This window comes from Alternaria rosae (genome assembly GCF_020736505.1).
Source record: "Alternaria rosae strain MPI-PUGE-AT-0040 chromosome Unknown BKA58scaffold_4, whole genome shotgun sequence".
Classification (NCBI taxonomy): Eukaryota; Fungi; Ascomycota; class Dothideomycetes; order Pleosporales; family Pleosporaceae; genus Alternaria; species Alternaria rosae.
The window spans coordinates 2,292,863-2,314,363 of NW_025763573.1; the positions used below are offsets into that span (position 1 = coordinate 2,292,863).

The 21,501-nt window shown below is 53.2% G+C and overlaps 9 protein-coding genes across 9 annotated transcripts; 4 read left to right on the forward strand and 5 right to left on the reverse strand.

The window, feature by feature from the left end:
* Positions 1–771: 771 nt before the first annotated feature.
* Positions 772–4,187, forward strand: BKA58DRAFT_312769 (Piwi domain-containing protein; the record flags this gene model as incomplete). Its single annotated transcript, XM_046167400.1, has 4 exons — positions 772–1,005; positions 1,402–1,527; positions 1,576–2,294; positions 2,354–4,187. 4 exons carry the CDS (start codon positions 772–774, stop codon positions 4,185–4,187), a joined length of 2,913 nt encoding a protein of 970 aa, XP_046026595.1.
* Positions 4,188–5,772: 1,585 nt separating this feature from the next.
* BKA58DRAFT_158602 (casein kinase substrate phosphoprotein PP28-domain-containing protein) lies at positions 5,773–6,967 on the forward strand. Its single transcript, XM_046164921.1, has 2 exons — positions 5,773–5,976; positions 6,030–6,967. Exons 1-2 carry the CDS (start codon positions 5,854–5,856, stop codon positions 6,660–6,662), a joined length of 756 nt encoding a protein of 251 aa, XP_046026596.1. The 5' UTR covers positions 5,773–5,853; the 3' UTR covers positions 6,663–6,967.
* BKA58DRAFT_158603 (uncharacterized protein) lies at positions 6,968–8,299 on the forward strand. Its single transcript, XM_046164922.1, has 2 exons — positions 6,968–7,508; positions 7,574–8,299. The coding sequence occupies exons 1-2, from the start codon at positions 7,272–7,274 to the stop codon at positions 8,171–8,173; spliced, it is 837 nt and encodes a 278-aa protein (XP_046026597.1). The 5' UTR covers positions 6,968–7,271; the 3' UTR covers positions 8,174–8,299.
* A 571-nt stretch (positions 8,300–8,870) lies between these two features.
* Positions 8,871–10,352, reverse strand: BKA58DRAFT_312559 (uncharacterized protein; the record flags this gene model as incomplete). The annotated part of the gene is made up of 2 exons (XM_046167387.1): positions 8,871–9,113; positions 9,177–10,352. 2 exons carry the CDS (start codon positions 10,350–10,352, stop codon positions 8,871–8,873), a joined length of 1,419 nt encoding a protein of 472 aa, XP_046026598.1.
* Positions 10,353–11,589: 1,237 nt separating this feature from the next.
* On the reverse strand, positions 11,590–13,134 carry BKA58DRAFT_439099 (hexokinase-domain-containing protein; the record flags this gene model as incomplete). The annotated part of the gene is made up of 1 exon (XM_046173644.1): positions 11,590–13,134. One exon carries the CDS (start codon positions 13,132–13,134, stop codon positions 11,590–11,592), a length of 1,545 nt encoding a protein of 514 aa, XP_046026599.1.
* A 513-nt stretch (positions 13,135–13,647) lies between these two features.
* Positions 13,648–14,890, reverse strand: BKA58DRAFT_158567 (uncharacterized protein). Its single transcript, XM_046164920.1, has 2 exons — positions 14,200–14,890; positions 13,648–14,149 (listed from the first exon to the last, which is right to left on the reverse strand). Exons 1-2 carry the CDS (start codon positions 14,734–14,736, stop codon positions 13,775–13,777), a joined length of 912 nt encoding a protein of 303 aa, XP_046026600.1. The 5' UTR covers positions 14,737–14,890; the 3' UTR covers positions 13,648–13,774.
* Positions 14,891–15,044: 154 nt separating this feature from the next.
* On the reverse strand, positions 15,045–16,049 carry BKA58DRAFT_401178 (uncharacterized protein; the record flags this gene model as incomplete). The annotated part of the gene is made up of 1 exon (XM_046171651.1): positions 15,045–16,049. The coding sequence occupies one exon, from the start codon at positions 16,047–16,049 to the stop codon at positions 15,045–15,047; it is 1,005 nt and encodes a 334-aa protein (XP_046026601.1).
* Positions 16,050–16,309: 260 nt separating this feature from the next.
* On the reverse strand, positions 16,310–17,822 carry BKA58DRAFT_158627 (glycosyl hydrolase family 61-domain-containing protein). The gene is made up of 3 exons (XM_046164923.1): positions 17,398–17,822; positions 17,043–17,345; positions 16,310–16,980 (listed from the first exon to the last, which is right to left on the reverse strand). The coding sequence occupies exons 1-3, from the start codon at positions 17,632–17,634 to the stop codon at positions 16,546–16,548; spliced, it is 975 nt and encodes a 324-aa protein (XP_046026602.1). The 5' UTR covers positions 17,635–17,822; the 3' UTR covers positions 16,310–16,545.
* A 2,864-nt stretch (positions 17,823–20,686) lies between these two features.
* BKA58DRAFT_410918 (mixed-linked glucanase) lies at positions 20,687–21,473 on the forward strand (the record flags this gene model as incomplete). The annotated part of the gene is made up of 2 exons (XM_046172259.1): positions 20,687–21,329; positions 21,394–21,473. 2 exons carry the CDS (start codon positions 20,687–20,689, stop codon positions 21,471–21,473), a joined length of 723 nt encoding a protein of 240 aa, XP_046026603.1.
* Positions 21,474–21,501: the final 28 nt, after the last annotated feature.

Genomic DNA, 21,501 nt, shown 5'->3' on the forward strand with positions numbered 1-21,501 from the left:
ACGATAACTACTCTCCCCTCCCTTCGTAACTTGACGATCCTCACAAGGAACAAGCCTTCTATCCTCTACAAGCCCACTCTACTTCACCAAAATCAAGCCTATTTTCCTCAACCGCAACAAGAGCCGGTCTCACAATCCTCACTGCAGGCAGTCTTACGCGCTCAGCACCTTCCAGTAAGTTCCCAATTCAGCATTCCTCTTCTTCAACCACCATGACGGCGATGATGGTGATCATCATCACCGTGCTGCCACTGCGTACTCTGTGTCACGTCGAGGTCCTGGTACCTGCCGCGCAGTTACCGCTCTCATCAGCTCAGTCACCACAGCAATCTCATCGCTCTTGCCCTCTTTGTTTTGACGCTACCCCATGACCCGGACTTGGCATAGCTTTGTAGCTTACCATCACTTCATCAGCCTCACCTTTTGTTTTTCATCCACTTCACCCAATCTCATCGATAGCAACAACGCAACTTTTGTATGCCGTCTCTCTCCATGATTTGTCGCACATAGCTTTTTGTTCTATCGCCCTGTCGCGAGCACATCAGTTCGCAGCTTCTACTTTTGAACTTTGCTAACTTGCCTCAGACCCGATCAGCAATCCGGTTCAAACGCTTACGCCCTCAACGCCAGTCCCGCAAGCGACTCAGATCTGAGATCAAGGTACGTGTCTCCGCTATCGCCTTGACGATGTAAGCCCCATGCCGTGGTTGACGCCGCCGGCAAACGCGTCCTCGCTCTCGAACACCGCTAATATGACTTCTAGAGTACGCAATGGCAGGTCCAGCAAAGAAGCGCGCGCAGGCCGAGAAGCAGTCCAACGGCTCCTCCAATGGCTCCTCCTCTGAGTCTCGCGGTCCTACTCAGCGCTCCGCTCCAAAGTCCATTCCTCGTGTCGACGGAAACCGCGATCCCAACGTTCGCGCTTGCGTCGACTACACCGATCCCCGAGACCTCAAGAACATCTCCGATTTCCTTGGTATTGCCGGCTGGTACCAGGCTCGCGGTGTAAGTACAAACACCCCTCTGTCCCAGGCCGCATGTGCATCTTGCATGTATTCTTCGTGCAAACATACCTCCCCGCACTGCCCCAATGCAAACAGCTTCGGGCTCGCATCCTACCATGATTGGTATGGATACGCTCTCCAGGTTGTGAGCATAAGAGCTATCTCTCCGTGTGGCTTGCCCTTCTCTCATATTTGCCCTCATTCTTTTCCAAAACATCATTTGGATTCTGTTATCTTTCTGTCCCACGATCCCTTCCCATTATTCTCATAATCCCAATTTCCCTCATTTCCCATCTTCATTATGGTTGGCCAAGATGCCCCTCCCCATCGCTTCTACCAGGACACCAGCCTCTACACTCCGAGGCACAATAACATTCTCTTTGCTAACGACCATCAGCTCACCATCCCGGGCTCTCTTCCTCAACGTCCCAAGAACTTCAACCAGTTCGGCAAGGCCGCCAACATCGTGCTCAACACCTTCAACGTCATCAAGGCCCCTAACAGTGTCGTCCATCAGTATGATGTAAGTCTCCTCATACCTCAAGCTTGACTTGATACTAACTTCTACAAGCTCAACTACAGCGGCGACGCCCTCGACTACACCAAGCGTGTCCTGCTGAAGAAGATCTGGAACTCCCCTACTGTCAAGTCCGAGCTTGGTGAGCCCGCCAACCTCTGGGTCTGGGACACCAACAAGCTGGCTTGGTCCGGTAAGCGCCTGCCCCGTGACGATACCCGCATCACTGTCGATCTCGATGAGGAGGAAGGCCGTCCTACCAAGCCAGGTGCGCGTGGCAACAAGCACACCATCCACGTCCGCTGGACTCGTCAGGTCGACTTCATCAACTTGAATGCTTTCCTCAATGGCCAAGCTTCTTGGTCTAACGAGTGTATCGACACGATCAACTTCCTTGACCATGTCATGCGCGAGTGGCCTTCTCAGCAGTACACCCAGATCAAGAAGTCCTTCTTCCAGCGCGGAGAAGTCCGCTTCGACCTTGGTGGTGGTGTTGAGGCTTTCAAGGGTGTCTTCGCCTCCCTTCGCCCCGTTTTGGACGACAAGTTCAACAAGTCACTGTCCGTCAACGTCGATGTCGCCAACGGTACCTTCTGGCGTGCTCAAGAGCTCACCCGCGCTATTGGTCAAGTTTTCAACTGTAGCCCGCCTCAGTTCGCCACCATGTACAAAAACGCCACTCGTGACTGGAAGGGCTCCATGCTCAAGAAGGACCTCCGCAAGTTCAAGAAGGTTGGAGTTACTGCCATGCATACGAAACCGCCTACACAATGGTAAGATATTTTTCGGTTTGCCGACTACATACGCGAGATGTACTAACTTTGAACCTCAGGACGATTGATGAGTTCGTCGACAAAGACGCTTCCCAGGCGACTTTCCCAGATCCCGATGACCGTTCCAAGAAGATCTCAGTTGCTCAGTATTTCAAGAAGAAGTATAATGTCACCGTTATGGCTGGTCTGCCGGTAGTCAAGATGACCAAGAAGATCCGCAAGGAGCCTGTCTATATGCCTGTCGACGTCCTGAAGATCGATGGCAATCAGCGCTACAACACCAAGCTCAGCGATACCCAGACGTCCAACATGATCAAGTTCGCCGTCACCCTTCCCAAGGAGCGCTGGGCCGCTGTTCAGTCTGGAGTCCGACTCCTGAATTGGGAGCATGATCCCTACCTCCGTCACTACGGCCTGAAGGTTAGCCCCGCGCCTGCCAAGGTTCAAGCTCGCATTCTTCCTTCACCCACTGTTCACTTCGGCCCCGGTTCCAAGGAGGCCACCATCAAGCCTGCGGACATGATCGCTGGCCGCTGGAGGCTCGACGGTCGCAAGTTCGCCATGAACAACAAGGAGCGTCCAATCAAGGCCTGGGGTGTATGTTGTGTTCAAGGCCGTGGCAGTCCTCCTCCTCAAGCCATTGAAGCCTTCTTCCAGAAGTTTGTCCAGATCTACGAAGCCCACGGTGGACTTGTAGCTGCCCACCCTCAGCATGGCAAGAAGCCATGGATGGGTCCCGGTAACCTTGCTGATGGTGGTGAGATGATCCAGAAGGTCTGGAACCAGACCGGCAACAAGTACGCCATGCCACCTAATCTTCTCTTCTTCGTCGTCAACGACCGCAATGTCGACGTCTACCGCCGTATCAAGAAGTCTTGCGACATTCGATTCGGTGTGGCTTCGCAGGTTCTTCAGGCCAAGCATGTCATGTCGGCATCACCGCAGTATATCTCCAATGTCTGCATGAAGGTCAACGCTAAGCTTGGCGGAGCTACTTCGGTTGCGAAGTCTCAGCTCATTCCCAAGATTGCCCCGAAGTCAGCATCTATTCCAACCATGGTCGTTGGCGCCGACGTCTCTCACCCTGCTCCCGGAGCCGCTTCAGGCGAGGCTGCGTCCTTCGCCGCCATCACCGTATCCGCCGACGTCCACTTTGCCAAGTACTGGGCTGAGGTTCAGACCAACGGTAATCGCGTGGAGATGGTCACAACCTCCAACATCAACGACCACTTCGGATTCATGGCCAAGAACTGGATGCAGAAGATTGGCCAGGGCAAGCCTCCTCAGCGTGTTCTCTACATTAGAGATGGCGTGAGCGAGGGCCAGTACGCCGCCGTTCTCGAGGAAGAGGTCCACGACATGAAGGAATGTTTCAAGAAGCTGGGCTGCAAGGAGATCCCCAGGTTCACCGTCGTCATTGCTGGTAAGCGCCACCATATCCGCTTCTTCCCTGAGTCTGGCAAGGGCGACCGCAACGGTAACCCTCTTCCCGGTACTTTGGTAGAGTCTGGCTGCACCCATCCGTTCGAGTTCGACTTCTATCTCTGCGCCCACGTCGCCATCAAGGGTACAGCTCGCCCCATCCACTACCAGTGCATTCTCAACGAGGGTGAGTGGCTGTCTGCCGAGCTTCAGCAGTTCATCTTCGAGCACTCGTACCACTATGTCCGCTCTACTACTCCGGTATCTCTGCACCCTGCTGTCTACTACGCTCACTTGGCCGCCGACCGCTCCCGTGCTCATCTCAACGACAACCCGGTCTCATCCGGCAAGAAGGAGTCCAAGGCCGACCAGCAGTCTTCTACTGGCTCATCCAAGCAGAACGTAGAGATTGCCCCCCTGATGCCCATGCAGAATGCACGTGGCCTCAAGGATGTTATGTGGTACATCTAAGGAACGGAAGATGTCGGGCCCATGGGTAGTGCTGGATAGGATGGTTTGAGTGCTTCGGAACACGGTGGAGGACTTGGTTGCGACGATGGCGTGAATCTGTTCACAGTGCATCAAAAGTCGGTGATTCGGTATTCTCTTCAATCTTTCCTTGCGATATCCAGATATCACGGTCCTAGCGAGGACGTCTCATGATCTCAGGTAGCTTGCCTCGCCCATCAGCGGCTTGGCAGAATCAATATGGTATAAAACAGCTCCTACTGCTTTGCGATGTTGTGATGTTGCGCATACATGCTCAGCTTCTCGCAATTGTTGACATGCTAGGAACTGTCAGCCAAATTAGTTTGATCCAGTGTCCAACGCCAGAACTGAGTTGAGTGTCCAAGATGAGACCGTGCATAGGGCCCAGCCTAGAGTTTACCTTGCTCTTCACGATCCAAAGGCTGACCTATCGCAGGCTCAGACTGCCGCATGACTGCCGCATGCTTGGCAGGAGTATAGCCACCGCCTTGATGACCCAAAGGATAGCGCCTAGCATCGAGTCGAGCTCCCATCCAGCCTGACTAACTGTTGTACCGAGGGGGTGGCCGTCCCGGAGAGTCGGGGTAGGAGTACAAGGAAAGAAGCCTGAAGTATGTATTTTCCAGGCTTCAGAACAATTGCAGATGCCAAATCGACGATGAGTAGATCGACACAGACAAATTGCTGCCTGTTCTTCTTGCGAAATCGTGTGCAAAGGTTCAGAAGCACTTTAAAGACAGGCAGGAGACGGCAGAGGCACTTCTGGCTTGCTGGACGCGCCACGCATCACGACGCGCGATACCGGGGACTTTGCGCTCACGACGACGATAGCAGCACCATAAGCCTGCCTCCTATCATAGCTTCAGCGAGTGCGAAACGACGACACTAGGGTGTTTACATACTCGATCGAGTGGCGAGCGCAACATCACATGCAGGCAGAGAGGTATGTACCGTCCAATATATTTACCTTCGCTCCACCAGCGCAAAGCGCAGAAGAGAAGGGGGTAAGCGAACGCATAATCATTCTAACCTCCATTTTCCCCTCCAAATCTTCATTGAGTGGAAGACACAGAGTGAATAATGGGGTGTTCAGTTTTAATGAACAGAAGAGGATCGCGCGACGCGTTGATTTTGATGGCTGCGAAGATTTCGGATGACTAAGGGGCGCTTGCATGGTTGGGGTTAGCCATAAAGCAAGGGTCAGGTGGGCGAATCAAGGCTGGCGCGTTGGGTGTGACGAGTATGGTGGGGCAGGGGATTTTGGGCGGCGGCGCGGGGTTTTGTTGTCGGCCTGTGGGAGTGACTCTTTTGCAATTTCGAGGATCAGAAGGAATTCTGGGCGTAATAGGTGAGTAAAGACTCTGTATGCGGCGAACAACGTGGGGTGGGAAGCTAACGACCCGTAGTTTGATAGACCTGTACTCTCACACCCACCCTTGTGAACGGAGATCCTTACACAAACGCACCTTACCCACTCTCCACTAAAGCTTCCCACGGCTCGAAGTATTGCGAGAAGAACTAAAGATTCAACCGCAACCCCGACTCCTCGATACCGACAAAGTCCCTCGATTAGCATACAGACTCGACCTGCAAGCAGTCTCGATACCGAACACGTTCCACTTCTACACAAACAACTCAGACACACAACATGTCTTCAGCAGGACGTGGTCGCGGCGGCAAGTTCAACAAGGTCAAGCGCGGAGGCGGCAAGAAGTTCTCACGCGACCTACAACCGCTGAACGCAGATGGCGAGGTCGTTGGCATGTGGGGTGTAAGTACCTGATGTACCCAAAGTCACAAAGATTGTCTAACAGATGACCGCAGGAACAACCCGACAAGGTTGACGAAGAGTCTTCCGAAGAGGAAGAATCCTCCGAGGAAGAGTCCGGCGACGAGGATGGCAAGCCCGCACAAGAAGAGTTGACGCGCGAGCAGCGTCGTGAACTCGCAAAGAAGCGCAAGGCGGCCGCGATCGCGAAGAAGTCACAGAAGACCCCCGAGGCAGGCGACATGCCCACCGACTCCTCCGAAGAGGAAGACGACGATATGCCCGCGAACCCAAACCACACTGCGAAAGCACGTACACAAGCCGCAAAGGCACCCGTCGACCCAGACGCGGAGCCCGCTGCTGCTGCTGCTAAGGGCAAAGGCAAGCAGCAAGACCTGTCTCAGCTCTCCCGCCGCGAGCGTGAGGCTCTCCAGGCACAAGCCAGCAAGGACCGATACGATAAACTACACGCTGAGGGCAAGACCGAGCAGGCTCGTGCCGACCTAGAGCGCTTAAAGCTGGTCCGCGAGCGTAGGGATGCTGAGGCGGCGCGGAAGAAGGCTGAGGCCGAGGAACGTGCTGAGCTGGAAAAGGAGAAGAAGGAGCTCATGGATCGCGAGAACAGGCGGCGGGAGCAGGCCAAGGGCAAGGCGGACCGTCTTGCTAAGGGCGGCAAGAAGAAGGCCTAAGTCTGACGGACATTGTTAGGCTTGGAGCTTTCGCGACGTTACCAGTTACCTCTGCGACGCCCGAATGCCAGTGTATGTGTGCGAACGCACTCCGTTCCACGCTTCCGGTTTGCATGGTTGGCGTACGGCGTAGCCACTTCGAGCTACTGGTCGATGCTCATGATGCGATGATAGAATCGAGTACAGGACGGCGGCATGGTGTATACCATGTAGCCTGCTGGATGTTCCAAAGAAGAAACAAGTGTGATCCGAGTTCACGAACCACGAACACCATTTTGCTTGCCGTGATCAATGTACCAAGACTGAGAAGATGAATGCACACCCTGTGACCGACACACAACATCTCACATTCAGGCAGCCCTGATACTGCACTGCGTCTAGAAATTTCGATAGCAGATACGAGTTCACATGTAAGCTGTGAGCCCTCAAGCCGCCCTTGTGCTTCCCCGCGAGTTAGTGCCTCGCCTCGCGAACGCGAAGGTTCACGACTTCGTCATCACTCCCTCCACTATATGAACATCGCAATGATGCCACTGATACTTCCCATCATGCGCATATACGTACAGATCCTATCGTATCATTGCGCATCGCGTTACGACTCTGTTGAGCATGGCTGAACCAATACCTGCTGAGGAACAATCCAACTTCGAGACCTTCCGCGACTGCCTGAGCGAACCCGTCCTCAAGGCTCTAGCTGCACCGATCGAGAAGCCGAAACCGAAGAAGAAGAGACATGCGAAGAAGGGGTCAAAGAGTGGGAAGAATGAGGTCGTCAAACAGGAGGTTGTACCAACGGTGGTAGAGGCCCAAGAAACGGATGCAGAAGACCTGGGCGAATTCATAGAAGTACATCAACCCTACGAACATACACCTACAAGCGTGCTCTAGAGCCTTACTAACAGAAGAACCAGTACCTAAGCACCCTAATCTTCCCCTTCCTACCCGCCGAACTGCGCACGCTCACGCATTCGATCTTCAAAGACTCACCGTCCCTTCAAGACCTCTACACAACGCCCCTGTCATCCTCAACCTCCACCGCCCTCCTGCACACCATCCCACCCACCGCAATCGACAGCCTAGAAAGCTACGGCCTCCTCCCACCCACCTCCGACACCATCGACCAACACAACCTCCTCACACCGCTCCTCACAACATACATCTCCGCCGTCACCGCCCCGCCCCCAATCTGGAGCAGCACGCGCGCCACCGCCTGCGAGCTCTGCAGCAGAGACTGGGTGCCGCTGACATACCACCATCTCATCCCTAAAGCAGCGCATGCGCGCGTGAGGAAGCGGGGGTGGCATACAGAGGATAAGCTGAATAGCGTGGCGTGGTTGTGTAGGGCTTGTCACAGTTTTGTGCATAGGCTGGCGGGGAATGAGGAGTTGGCTAAGAACTTTTATACAGTCGAGTTGATACAAGAGGGTGGTGTGGAGGAGGATGTCGACAAAAGGGAGAGTGTTGAGGGGTGGGTTAAGTGGGTTGGGGGTGTTAGGTGGAGGAGTCGGTAGGATGTGATACGCTGGAAGTGTGTCGGATGCGGTGTTCTGAGGTTGGTGCTCGAACACCTTTGAGTGATTGTGGTATTGTCCCTGGATGGATGCGCGACACTCTTTGGGTTGCGAGTACCACAGGACGGAAACCCTCGCTTCTCTCTATTCTGCCAGCACTTTCGTGCTCTGTCTATATTCATCTTTCCGTCTCACACTTTCCGTCTTCTATTCTCTACGTCTCGACACCGCATATCACCCAGTAAGCGATCATGCTACCGTGCTTCGCCTACTCTGTCTTCCGACTCACTGTCTACCCCATTTTCATCGCCCTCATCACCACCGTTACGGCCATCGTCACCATAGACCCATTCAAGAACACCACACTTCAGTACTTTGCTATTGGAAATATCGGTGCAGCGTCATGGGGTGTACTTGCAGGTGCCCTATAGACTAGGAGAAGAAGCAGTACAATGCAAATAAGAGTCAAGAAAGAGAAGCAGGGAGAAATGTTGTTGTGGTGTGGTGAAAATGGTATCGATTCATCCATTAGAAGTCGAGTCAACCGACCGACCTCTGGAAAGCACATATGCACGCTAAAATGAGGATATACTACGGGTATCCAGCCCTCAAAACGCCGGTGTCGATATGCGACAATGCCTAATCCAAACAAGTAATCGTTGATACATATCCCTCAAGTCCAGCTCGGAGATGACCATTATAATGGCGCGTCGTCAAGAAATCCCTTCTCTACTTCATCCTCAAAGATCGAGTACGAACGCCCGCGCTCGCTCATCTTGTTCTCCTTCTTCCTCGCATCGAGACTTGCGCGAACATGTTTGAGGAAGGCCTCGGTGCTTGGATCGCTTGGTGTACGGTGGAGTTCGCAAGGTCCATTCGATGCATTCGCAACGGGTGCTGGTGCGATGATGTTGGAAGACGTAGTGGCTGAAGTCTTTGCCTTCCGTTCCACGGTGCATAGTCTTTTCGCAGACTCCCTGAACCTCTTGAAGGGATCTTCGACTTTGGTCTCAAGCTTCTCCAGCTTGTGTAGCATCTGAAACTCCTCGCGGACTCGTCGTGCTGCCCACTCACCGGCAGGGAAGGATCTTCGTCGTTGGGTGGTGGCGAGGTAGTCGTGGTAGGCATCGCTACTTAGGCGAAGCTCGAACTCGCTTGCTGGGCTGCTGTGCGTAGGAGCAGGTGCAGGAGCAGGAGCAACTATCGGTTCCGGTACGGTAGGAACAGGTGTGGAGGTGAAGTCGACGAGTTGACCTGGATGCATTTCACCGGTGGTGTCACACCGTGTGGAGGGCGCCAAGACTGTCAAGGTCTTCTCGGAGTCTGCCAGTGTGCTATTCTTTTCAGAGGCGAAGAGAGCTTCAGCATCTGTTGCTCTTGAATCGACTCTTTGTCTCTTGCGGCTTTCCTCCATGTCCGACCTTGGAGAGCCAGAAGCCGACGATATGGATGTTCGTGGGCTAACCTCAGGGGAGCGATCTTGACTCTTTCGCCGAGACGCAAAGCCAAAGCTGAAGTTCATGTTGAAGATCTGACTTGCCCGACGACGGCGTTTCTTCTTGAGGTTTGGGAATGACCAGGGAGCAGCGCTGCTCACTGGTTTTGATGCCATGGGGCCGGAGTGGGGCAGCAATGATGGGAGTGGTCTGCTTGTGACTTCCATCTTGAAAGGGTTTGAAGTTGAAGGTGTGAGTGGCGTAAGGGGTGTGAACGGGTTGGTGAACTGCAACTTGTTGTTGTGGTTGTTGTTGGGTTCTTGCTTGGTGACTCTCGGTAACGGGAGTGTACGATGTGTGTTCTGTTGTGGAGGATAATAGAGTTGCAAGTTTCGTGCTACCTGGCTCGCGGCGGTTGTCTCACTGGATAAGTAGGCGTCTCGTGTGAATGCATAGAACAAGTCATCTTGCAGGCAGTGTTCACGAGGCGCTGGTCGTGGGAGACGTGGGTCCGCGAGAGGCGATGCCGGCGAAGTGTTGGTCGAGGTTTGCTGCACGGGGAAATTCGGAAAAGGGCTGGTTTGTACAAGCCATGGGGGCGTGGTGCAGTCATATGGTGTTGGCGCGAACATTTGACCTGTGATCGCGTGGGTGTGGCCTCGTGCCGAGCACGCGGATGTGACTCCGAGGTTTTCCCGATAGCGGATTGGAGTTGCGGTGTGGAGCTGGTAGTCGCCAGCCATGTGTTGGTGATTTGATGGTGTCTCGGTAAGCGAGGTCCGGTGTGCAAATGTGCTGGACTATCTGCTATGTTTAAAGATCGTCGCCTGGGAGGTAGCCGCGGTAGCCAGAGATAACGATTTCCTGTGTTCTTGACCGCTGAAGTCGATTCCACGTTATATACCGCCTCTTCTGCATCATGGCATCTGCACGAGCTCGCCGACGAAAAGACTCACCGCGCCGGTACACTTGCCCGTGCACCGCCCCTCAACCTGTGCATGCGTGCCTCGACACTGACAGACCCGGATATTCCAAAAAAGATAGAAAAACAACCTCCCCACGGGTCTTGTCATGATACATCACTCTTACACCTCATGCCACCGTACTCGCGGGCCCACACGCCCTCTGCCAGCGGTACAACCAACAGCACACCGCACATCGTGACCAGGTCCCACGTCTTTCTGCGACACTAGCTTGATGACGGCGCGTTGTTGGTGAAGTTGATCGCTGGTTGGTTGCGGGGGCGCGACGTGCCGTTTGGCACCCGTGGGTAAGATGTGCGTCGGATTGTGGGTGAACCGTGGGCGGCAGACCGAGATCGCCGACTAGTGAAGTTTGGTATTGAGATCCAGGGTCCATGACAGATCTCAACGCATCTAGATCTGAACGCTCCAGTGCGCAGCGTGAACCATCGCGGAGAACAGCATCAAAAGCAACTTGGGAACTGAGAGTTGTTATAGAAACAGCGGAGATGCAGGAGACACGTGCTGATCCTTTCATCCCAGGTGCAAAGATCTTCGCTTCTCGCCGAACCGTACCGGGTGGCCTCGCAGCCAGAACGTAGCTATGAGCTAGTATTCAGGAGGCTGTGTATGGAGCTGGACGGACGAGCGCATCTGTGTGATTCAATGAACACATCGTGCCCTCTTCAAAATTCCATGTGCCGAGGTCAACTTGTCGTACCTTGGGCGAACTAGAAAAAAGCACAGTGGATGTTGACGACCTTCTAGATCAGCAGTGCAGGTCTGGTGACGCACAATATCCATAAAAATTGATACTCATGTCCTTGACGAGGTTAAAGGTAAACTACTACTCTGCCTCGACGTGTTGAGACACAGTCGACTGCACAAGTACCTCGGTAGATGAGCGCGGTACAGCTAGGCTCAAGCCAACCAAGAAGCAACGACCACGGCATTTATTCGGTCAACGACAAATTGCTCTACGACATATTTCTCTTCATCACAATCATAATCCATTCTCTTAGCGACTCTTCGTCTTCACCCTTCTCTCCAACTCCATAGCCGCAATAATCGCGCAACCAACTCCACTCCCGTCTTCCGCGCTCGTAATCGTAATTGGACCATCCCCTCCACATTCTTCTTCTTTCCATCCAAGCACTTCACCCAAAGCCTTAGCCCATCTCCTCTTGAACTTTGGATGCTTGTTCGCCACACTCCCGTCTGCAGCTACATGGCCCTTCTCGATACCTTCCATGGTGCAGATGGCAGCTACACCACAAGCACATAGTCGCGCACCACGCACAGCGATCATCTCAGCTAGTCTACGTGAGAGTTCGATCTCGACGTCTGTGGGCTGAATCGAGAGTGCGGAGTGGAAGAGTTCGCGTGTTTTGGTGAATTTGGGCGACTCGTCGTCTTCTATCTGAGATAGGAAGCCTGTATCGATACTGTATGGTTCACGTATTGTCTTTGTATCTTCCTTCGAAGTCTGACTAAAGACCAAACCGCGATCTAGGAGATCTATCAGTATGAGACGGAAGATTTCGCCTAGGTAGAGACCAGCGGAGAGCTTTTCGAAACTCTGCTCGCCAGGTCGGGGGCTCTCTGCATCGATTTGCTCGTCGTATTTTGTGCGGGGAAGGACACGGCCGGCTTGATCGAAGGCGCCATACTCGCAGTTGATCGCCATCTTCTCTTCACCCTTTGTCGCGCCGTTGTGCGATGATGCATCCGTGATTCTCTCGTCATTGGAGTCTAGTTTTCCAATGCTCGAAAGGCTGGCCATGAAAGCTGCGTTGCAGCCAGTACCAAAGATGGCGCCGACAATCGTGTCTGGGTCATTGTAGGCGGAGGCCACCATGGCGCCGACGGTATCATTGATGACGCAAATCAATTCGACTGGTAGCTTTCTTTCTTGCAGCTTATCTCGAAGTTGCTTCGCAGCGTCCTGACCTTCTACACCCTTGATGTCAAAACCTTTGGTCCATGTCTGCAGGACTGCGTGGTCGATACGTTTCTGTGTCGCTGGATAGCTGAATGTGAAGCCCAGTGGCATGGGCTTCTCCGCGCTGTATTGCTCATGAAGCTTGCAATCGTGGATGAATGCCGCCACCTTTTCCGTAACGAAGTTCCAGAGACTATCAGCATCCCCAGTCTTCATCTCCTCTGGTAACTTGTATTGCTCTTGCTCCATGCTGTGCTTCCCATCTCCTTGTTTCCTGCCTTCATCTCCATGCAGATCCACTTTACAGACTCTCAAGTTTGTACCACCAAGGTCAATGGTCAGTATTGTGCCCTTTTCTTTCCCCGAAGGCAAATTGTGCACCCAAGTGATGTTCATAGGTATGCCCTCTTGTTTGTCTTTGGTGAGGCCTTCTTCTAACTCTTCTCTGAAACGGCTAATAATTTCCTTTAGCTTAGAACCGGAGATCCAGAACTGTTTGTCAAGCCTTGCGAGTTCATCGTCCAGGTTTTGTGGTAGATTGGCCATCTTCTCGAGTTCAGAACGTTGCCGCCATGATGTAGTGGCCTCCTCGTCTATGCGCCGGCCTGCAGATGTAGACATAGTGGAAGTGTAGTATATGAAAATGTGAAGAAGGCGCTAAGAATAGTCCCAAAAGAACTTAGACGTGCCTGTTCAAAAGAGAAGAGTATGTACGAATTGTTTGAATTATTTTCATGTCCATATTTACAGCGGTCGACATGATGACATCACACGACGCTTGCCACGGCCCTGACTCCTAATTCAGACATCTGTCGCAATTGTAGCGGATCTTATCGTTCCAAGGAGCCTTCTTTCGTGTAAATGACGTGCGTCTGGCATAGCAGAGTGGGAGCCGCGTGGGTGCCGCGTGGGTATTGCTAGAGCCTCGGGCCGAGAACCGCCGTACGTCTTGTTGTTGAGTGGGCCGTGGGTTAGGGGCTGAAAGCCAGAAAAGCAAACAAGATGCATGCGAAAATAGATAAAATTCTGATGAGATGACTGATGTGTTCGCGCTTTCTTTAGGCAGCGCCCGTGGTATCGACCGAATCCTTTACTCCGTCTAATGCGCAATGTACCGTCTTGTGATTATTGTAATCAAACAAAGGAAATAGAGGTCGCTGTGGGTTCAGCAAACGAATGTTTCGACAATAGTCGTATGGTGGGCCGCCTTGTGCAACACGAAGCAACAGGACTTCCGAGGTGGTTTCGTAGTAACCGTGGTCTACGCAGCGCACTTCTGCCCGAACATCCCATGCTCGACTCTAGCGTGATTTGTTCGGACGACTACGGGTGCGTCGAGTGTCGCTAGATTCTCCTTCCCCTCCTTTGCCGCGGCTCTTGTGTTTAGCAGGCTTAGGTATGTCTGCCACCCAATGGCAATGACACCACCAAATATGCTTCTGTATTCTATGGGGATGTATGTGAAACTGAATGCCGTGACCATCGGCCAGACTTTGCAGCTGTTGATCCAACTTGTTGGCACTGTGTTCTTGATGCGTTCGACAATTTCGGGTATCGTAGCGCCGGATAGAAGCGACTGCATGCCGAAGAAGTAGGAGTTGAATAATGGTGTGAAGAAGGCCTGGTTTATGAAGACCTGTTGGATAATGAGCAAGCATTCGTAGATTATGAGGTAGGGGCACGCACCTTTGTCGAGAGCGACAGTATCTTGGAGCTGTAGTTGAAGTTGTTTGACAGCCACATGAACCACTTGTACGATGGGATAGAGCTGAGTCCTCCAATTACCAGCGCTCGCCCTGTCCGAGCCCAGTCACGGCCGTCGCTCCATTCTTGAACCCAGCCCTTCTCGTCCGCATTTTCTGCCACTTTCTGAGTTTCTTCGGGCGCAATACTTTGCGCAACGAGGTCGCCGATGAAGTATATGACGAGCGAAGATATGAGTTGTGTCCTGTATGGCCTCCTTTGTTGTACGCGACCGTATGCGCGGAAGGGTCCGACAATGGGTTGGAGCCAAAGCCAGCTTGGCCCAGGAATCGTCTGCGCATTCTCCGCCACTCTGCCTGCTGTGTTCGGCTTCGAGACATGCGGTCTACGGACGACATTCGAGGGGTGGACGTTGTTGCGTGCGCGTTCGAAGGTGCCGGGATTGCTGTTCCGAGGGGAAGGGGCGTTCGGAATGCGCCTCAAGCCGACACGGGTCCAGGCGCAGTAAGGAGCGATCATGATGGCGGTTTGTGAGCTCTCATGAGTTTGGAGAAGAACTTAAGGGGGCAAGTGAAAGTGAGGCATGTTGTGGTGTTTTAAGACTTGTCAATCTCCGCAGAGGCCCAGACACGGTTGTCCGAGTGTCGGCGGCGAAATGATGAGATTCAGGGTCCAAGTGCGCAAATAGCCGGCTTAGTCAAGCATGGCATTTGACCTGGCCCGGGTGTCACAACACAGCCAGGTACACATGCCGTGACATGCGCACTGGGGGCTACAGGGTCATCACACACGTGGCACAGCTGACGTCTCTGCGCCATACACCGTCACTACCATTGGCTCCGTCTCTTTGCGTCTGGGAGCCATTCCTGAAACATCCTCTTGAGGCCCTGCCAGTCACCCTCGACAGTCTCACGCTTCTCGTCATCCACGAACTCGGCATTGTTCATCCCACCAAAATCAATGGCCCAAGCGTCCATCTCTTCGTCAATGATAACATTCATCGGGTAGACATCGCCCCACACAATGCCGTGAGCGTGGAGCTCCCGCACGATGGCTGTGAGTTGTTCTTCCCACTGTTTATGCAACTCTTGTCTGTCCTGAAGGCCAGCACTTCGCAGGTGGGTCCCCATGCTGGATGAAGTGATCAGTGTCATCAACATGCCGATGGTATCCTCGCCCGACACCACCACACCCTGCAGTCTAGGCACTCTGAGCCGAACTGCCAGACCGGCTTCGTCGATACGTCTTAGGATATTGAGCTCACGCTCGAATTCTGCCTCACGTAGCTCCATCCGCGGCTTGAAGTACAGCGGGCTACCCTCTGCCGTTACTACTCTGCCTTGTACTGCATCGAGATTCTTCCCCTCGTTTGCTGTGCGTGCTATCCGAAGGTTGCGCGCCTCAAAGTGACGTAGTGCTTTGCATGGTCTAGGCAAGTCGGCTGTGCGCATAGGGGAGATGAAGAAAGCTGGCGTGTACACGCACTTGTCTCCTCCTACGATACGTACATCCTCGCTGCTTTCTCCTCGAGTGAGCTCTAGATCATAAGTAGGCGAGTGGAGAAAACCTTCAAGGCTGAGGTCCTGGAGTGACGTCCGCGGAGCCAAGCTTTCGAGAAGAGGCAGGCAGTGTTGATAGATCAGGTCGAACAGTGGCATGTCTCTCGCTTTGCCCCGTGGACGCCTTTTCCGCAGCTCCATCTGTTGTACCAGCTTTTTACCAAAACTTGTGCCATCCACTCGCGCGACTGCGACATTAACTTGGAATCGTGCGTTGCCACGGAGCACTGTCATCAGGCATGTTTCTTCAGTGGCAAAGCCTGAGGGACCCATGTTGATATGGTAATTCTGATTCATTGTTGTCTATTTCCGCAGTATACGAGACGGGCGCGTGTGGGATCGATGTGTGAAATGTCGGTTGCCAGGTATTGTAGGCAAGGCAGCTACCTAGCCAGGTACGCGAGGTTTCTTACATCACGTGTTTGGGCCACCTTAGCGCTACCTAGGTAGAATCAGACCCCTCACATATGAGCTGTTCACATTCTCTTCTGATAACCGTGAAACCGCCGGAACAAGGAATAGAGTAGGTGTAGGTAAAGAGAGCGGCGAGACCGATAAAGCCGAAAAGGCATCAATTCCAATTCGTCGTGAGGTATAAGTATGTACACAAGAATCGAAAGCAGCGACGCTCAAGCCGCGTATTGCAGGAGGCAAAGCCTACTAAACACTAACAAAATTGTACTAAAAAGAAGTCCATCATGAACTACACACAAAGACACCAGCGTCGCCTTTTTTGTAACCCGACAACTCCCGCAACTTAGACGAGCGCTTACAAGCACTGGGAGTACCAGTCATTCTGCTTGACACACTTGCAGCCTGAAGCGCAGCTCGTAGCGCCGGTGTAGCCCTGGCCACCGCACTGACCGTACTTCTGAGCTGTAGCACCACCAGCGGTAGGAGCAGGCTTAGCAACAGTGGCGAGAGTGGTCTTGGCGGTGGTCGTGGGGGCGGCGGCCTTGGTAGTGGTAGGGGTAGAGGCCTTAGTGGTAGTAGCGGCAGGTGCGGCGACCTTGGTGGTGGTGGGCGCAGCAGGGGCAGCAGCACCGGCACCATTCCAGAGCTTCGGTCCTGGGATGGGGTAGCTGGAGTATGAGCCGTAGAGGTTGAAGTGGACACCGGCGTCCTGGGCGCTGAGGTGACCAGGGATAGCAACACCGGCGGGCAGAGCAGTAGTGCCAGAGCCACCGACCTTTACGTGAATGCACTGAACAACAAGTTAGCGACGTTCTGAAGAAGAGTTGTTTCGGCGTATTGTGCATTACATACCTCTTGGTAGAATTGAGCACCACCAATACGGTCGCCCTCGTGGAGAGCGATGATCTCGGGGCGGATGATGTAGTCGCCCGGTGCAACCTTGGGCAGAGTGAACTTGTGCTGTCCTGGCTTGCCAGTGTACGAGCCCTTGATGAGCTTATCAACAGCCCACGATTTGCCGTCGTAACCGTCCTCAGCAATCTTTGTCCATGACATGGAAGAGCCAGCCTTGGACATGTAGACGGTGATAGGTCCCATGTGGGATGGGTCGATGATGTCGTCGCTAGCGTCAGCGGTGTTGTGGTGCCATTCAACCTAGGGGCGGTCGTCAGTGCTTGTTCCGTTTAGAAGTCGCAAGGTTACATACAGCAATCTCATCACCACCGTTGACGGCAACGGACTTGGAAGCTTTGATGTTGGCTACGTTGCACTCCATAGCCTTGGAGGTGACATCAACCACGGGGTTGTTGTTTGGAGGAGAGTCAATGTATCCGCCCTGGACATTTCCGAGACCCTGGGTCTTTCCGTTGACAGAAATACTGTAAACAGTAGTGTGGGCGCTAGCAGCACCGGCAAGGGCGAGAGCGAAGATGGAGGCCTTCATCTTGGAGTAGAAACTTTGAGGAGTTGATCGGGTGGTGGAGTAATTGTTCTTGTAAAGAGTGACTGTCTGAAGAGAACGACGAAGTAAAGATCGAAGAATTCAAAGATTGGAAAAGAACGTGTAGAGAACGAGTGTGTTGAGCGTCAAGCGTACCCCTTAAACGAAGGCAGGCTCTGTGGGCTTTATACTTGCTGAATCCTTCCGTACACGCAGTCACGGTCCCAAGATATCGCCATCTCGCTTGGTGATTACATGTCAGTTCAGTGCTCCGACTCAAACAGCCACCAGGAACGTGGCGGCGGTTAGACGTGCAGGCAGACATGAGATACCATCGTATCCTACAGGACACTAGTGCTTGGAAGGGGCTAGAGCCGCCGTTAGAAGCAGATGGGCCGTTGGGCGTGACAGGTGAACGTAGAGCTATACCGTATGGGGTATGCAGGATCCAAGAGGCGGTGTTGCGACACTGTGCTTCCCCTGTGACGATCGGTTCTAGGTGCAGCATCTTGGGTTCTTGATTCAAGCAACATGAAACATGAGCGAGGACATCCCTTCGGATGATCTAGCGAAAATCCTTCCTGAGCCATCGAAGCCCGAAAGCCTCGGTATCGTCTTGCTAGAAGACTCCTGACAGTGCGATAAGGCCGCTATGCGGCGGTGTGTACTTGACATGAAGTCGTTGCGACTTTACGTCTCGGACCTGGAAACACGTGAAGCAAGCATGGAATATTTCCAGTGACACTCATCTCGGTTCAGTGTCTAGAACGCCATGTCCTGCCGCCCAGAACAGTACTGAAAAGCGGCGTCAAGATGTTCCGTCATGCCGCAGACGCCTACGAAGAGTGGAAATGAGCGGGGGAGCGCGCGTCGCATTGTCGAGCGATGTCCGATTTCTTTGTGGACCAAAGTGCCAGGACTTCGTCGTTAGATCCAACGTGTACGAATCAGTAGCCTTCTAGTATGGTGGTCAGAGTGACTGTTGTGACGATGCCGTATTGAAGTCGTTATGATCAGTTGGAGGGATTGTGCTGATCCTTGGTTGCCGCACGAGCCAACAGCACTTTCCGAGCCCGCGGCTCAGTGCCTTGGCGTTCACAAATCAACCCCGAGGACGGGACGATCGGTCCGCCCAGAACACAAATATTCAATACATACAGCAGGTTGTGTGTTTCACGACAACTACTTCATGCAAGCCTCAGGGCAAAATCAACATGTGCGCTGGTTGATCAGGAATGTCCTCCCTCTTCCTGGACGTTCACATCCGACGCGCCCCTTGATGCACGCCAGATGGTGCAAGAAATGGAGAAAGGGCCGTCACGACTAGTCAAGGCGTGATGATGTTACCGTTTTTTGTTCAAATTCCCACCGTGTACTGCATGGCGTCGTGGTAGATACTGTAGATGATGTCTAGCCATGACTGTACGTGATCGCTGAGAGCTCGGCACGGAACCAACCCAGCAAGATCTCAACCACCATCAAACCGCCCACATTAGCTTCACAGCCTATACACTCGTAGATAAAAGCCCTCCTTTCTGAGCCTCTGATAGAAGTCCATCCAAAGCACTGGCTTGTACCAGAAGCTAGCGAATGTATAGCCCTGGCGACGTTCCTCTTCAAGACCTGGAAGGGTTGAAATCCAGGGGTTTTGACTCCACAAAGGCGTTGAGCGACGACCGGAGACCGCTGAGCACCAACAGAATGGGACAATACAAAGCATGCGACATATCCGAAGACGAAAAGCTACCCTTGACGTGTGGGCAAGGACGCAGCGCCGCGCCTTGTCGATGGAATCGCGGTACGGCGGCTTCTGTGGAAGCTGCAGAACACGAACTTAACGCTCTCAGATACATGGGAGAACAGAGGGCGACGGCAAGCGCAAGCGACGCGAATGCCGTTTTTGAGAGAGTGTCAGCAAGAATTCGTGAGAGGTAGACGACCTCAGGAGATTGTGAGGGAAAGCGCGGCCAGATGCGGCTGCGCGCCTTGGCAAAAGGTGACACCTGAGAAGCCAACGCCCATGCTACCCTGTAGCCAACCTGGTTCCTCCAGCACCAGACGAACGATTGCACCCATGTTCGAGACACTCCGACACCACAAGGACATAGTCCTTATGTCTAGAATCCAGGCGCGGCTAGTACCGCAAGGTATTGTCTTCAGCGAGAACCCTCCCCGATTACTCCTTTCCTCCAGCAAGACTGCAGCTCAACCTGAGCATACAGACCTGTGCTTTGCTCCTAAGAGTTTCCGCAGCAGCGAAAGTGACTCTCTTTCTGGTTACATGCAAGACACAGATTTCCGGTTGCAGCAAGCGCACAAAGATACTTCCATGTACCATGCTCCCACAGCACGTTCAGCCAGGAACATCGGGCACCGTTCCCGTCGACTGGACATCCATCTACGGAGCTTGTGCATATGGAACCTCAGGCCTGTCAGGCTTAACCAATGGTGTTGCATCATACCTACCTTGCCTATGGATCATTGAAATTCCGCCGAAGAGTAGGTGAGCCGATTGTTACAGTTTGAGGAGGTTGTAGTCGGAAGTGCTTACGCTCTGAGGCATTGTTCCGGGCTCTTGGACGACTTCGAACAGGCCAGGTTCCCGGGAAATGATAACGGCAAATATTAAGATTGACCGAGTAAATTTTCCGAGGTTGAAGTACGCGGGGAGACGAGCAACGCCAATGCACGCGACTAGAAGAGGTAAGCCCATACACTTCTCATTGGTGAGGTAATTTGATTTCTCCGTAGTGGTCCTACACATGTCAGGTGTCTGCGTTAGCACCACTTGCCACGAGGTGATTGCCACTACAGTAGAAACAAACGGATGATCATTCGGAATCTAGGGACGGATCGCGCTTGACGAAGCTCATAATATATGAAGGTCCACTAGAAATACCACCACCGTTTAAAGTCGAGTAACAATGCCATGGGGGATACCTGTTAGGAGGGCGCAATTCGGCAAGTACAAAAGGTCTTACGCTCCGCACGAAGAGATGGATTGCAGAACAGCAAGGAACTTTCGAAACCAAAGTCCAGCCGCCAAACACCCACCATGAAGGTCGTTTCTTTCATCCTTGGCGCTCTCGCCTCCGTTGGCTTCGCGCAACAAGCAACGCTCTGCAAGGACTACGAATACTTCTCCAGCAACGGCTACCAGCTCAACAACAACATCTGGGGCCGCAGCTTCGCCACCTCAGGCTCACAGTGCACCTACGTCGACAGCGTGTCGGCCACTGGCGCCAAATGGCACACCAAATGGACATGGGCTGGCGGAAAGGACAACGTCAAGTCCTACGTCTACTCCGGACGTCAGATCACTAAGAAGAAAGTGAACCAGTACACCAACCTGGAGACGGAGGCCTACTGGGTCTACGACACCAACAACCAGCGCAGCAACGTCGCATACGACCTGTTCACTGCTGCGGACATCAACCACGACACCTCCAGCGGTGACTACGAGCTCATGGTCTGGCTCGCCAGGTACGATGTCTGGCCCATTGGTACCTCGCAGGGTATGGTCACTGTTGCTGGCCGATCCTGGGAACTCTTCTACGGCCCCAACGGCTCCATGAAGGTCTACAGCTTCGTACCTCCTGTTGGCCAGCCCATCTACAACTTCAAGGCCGACCTGAAGGAGTTCTTCGCCTACCTCACCAACAACAAGGGCTACCCTTCTTCCAGCCAGAACCTCATTAGTACGTTTCTCAATGCCCATGTCCTACTAGACAGTGTTTGGGCTTATGCTAACTTTCATTTCAGCTTACCAATTTGGTACTGAGGCTTTCACCGGTGGACCTGCTACGTTCACCGTGAACCAGTGGTCTGCTAACGCTTGGTAAACCCTTGGTGGTGATGACCATGATAGTG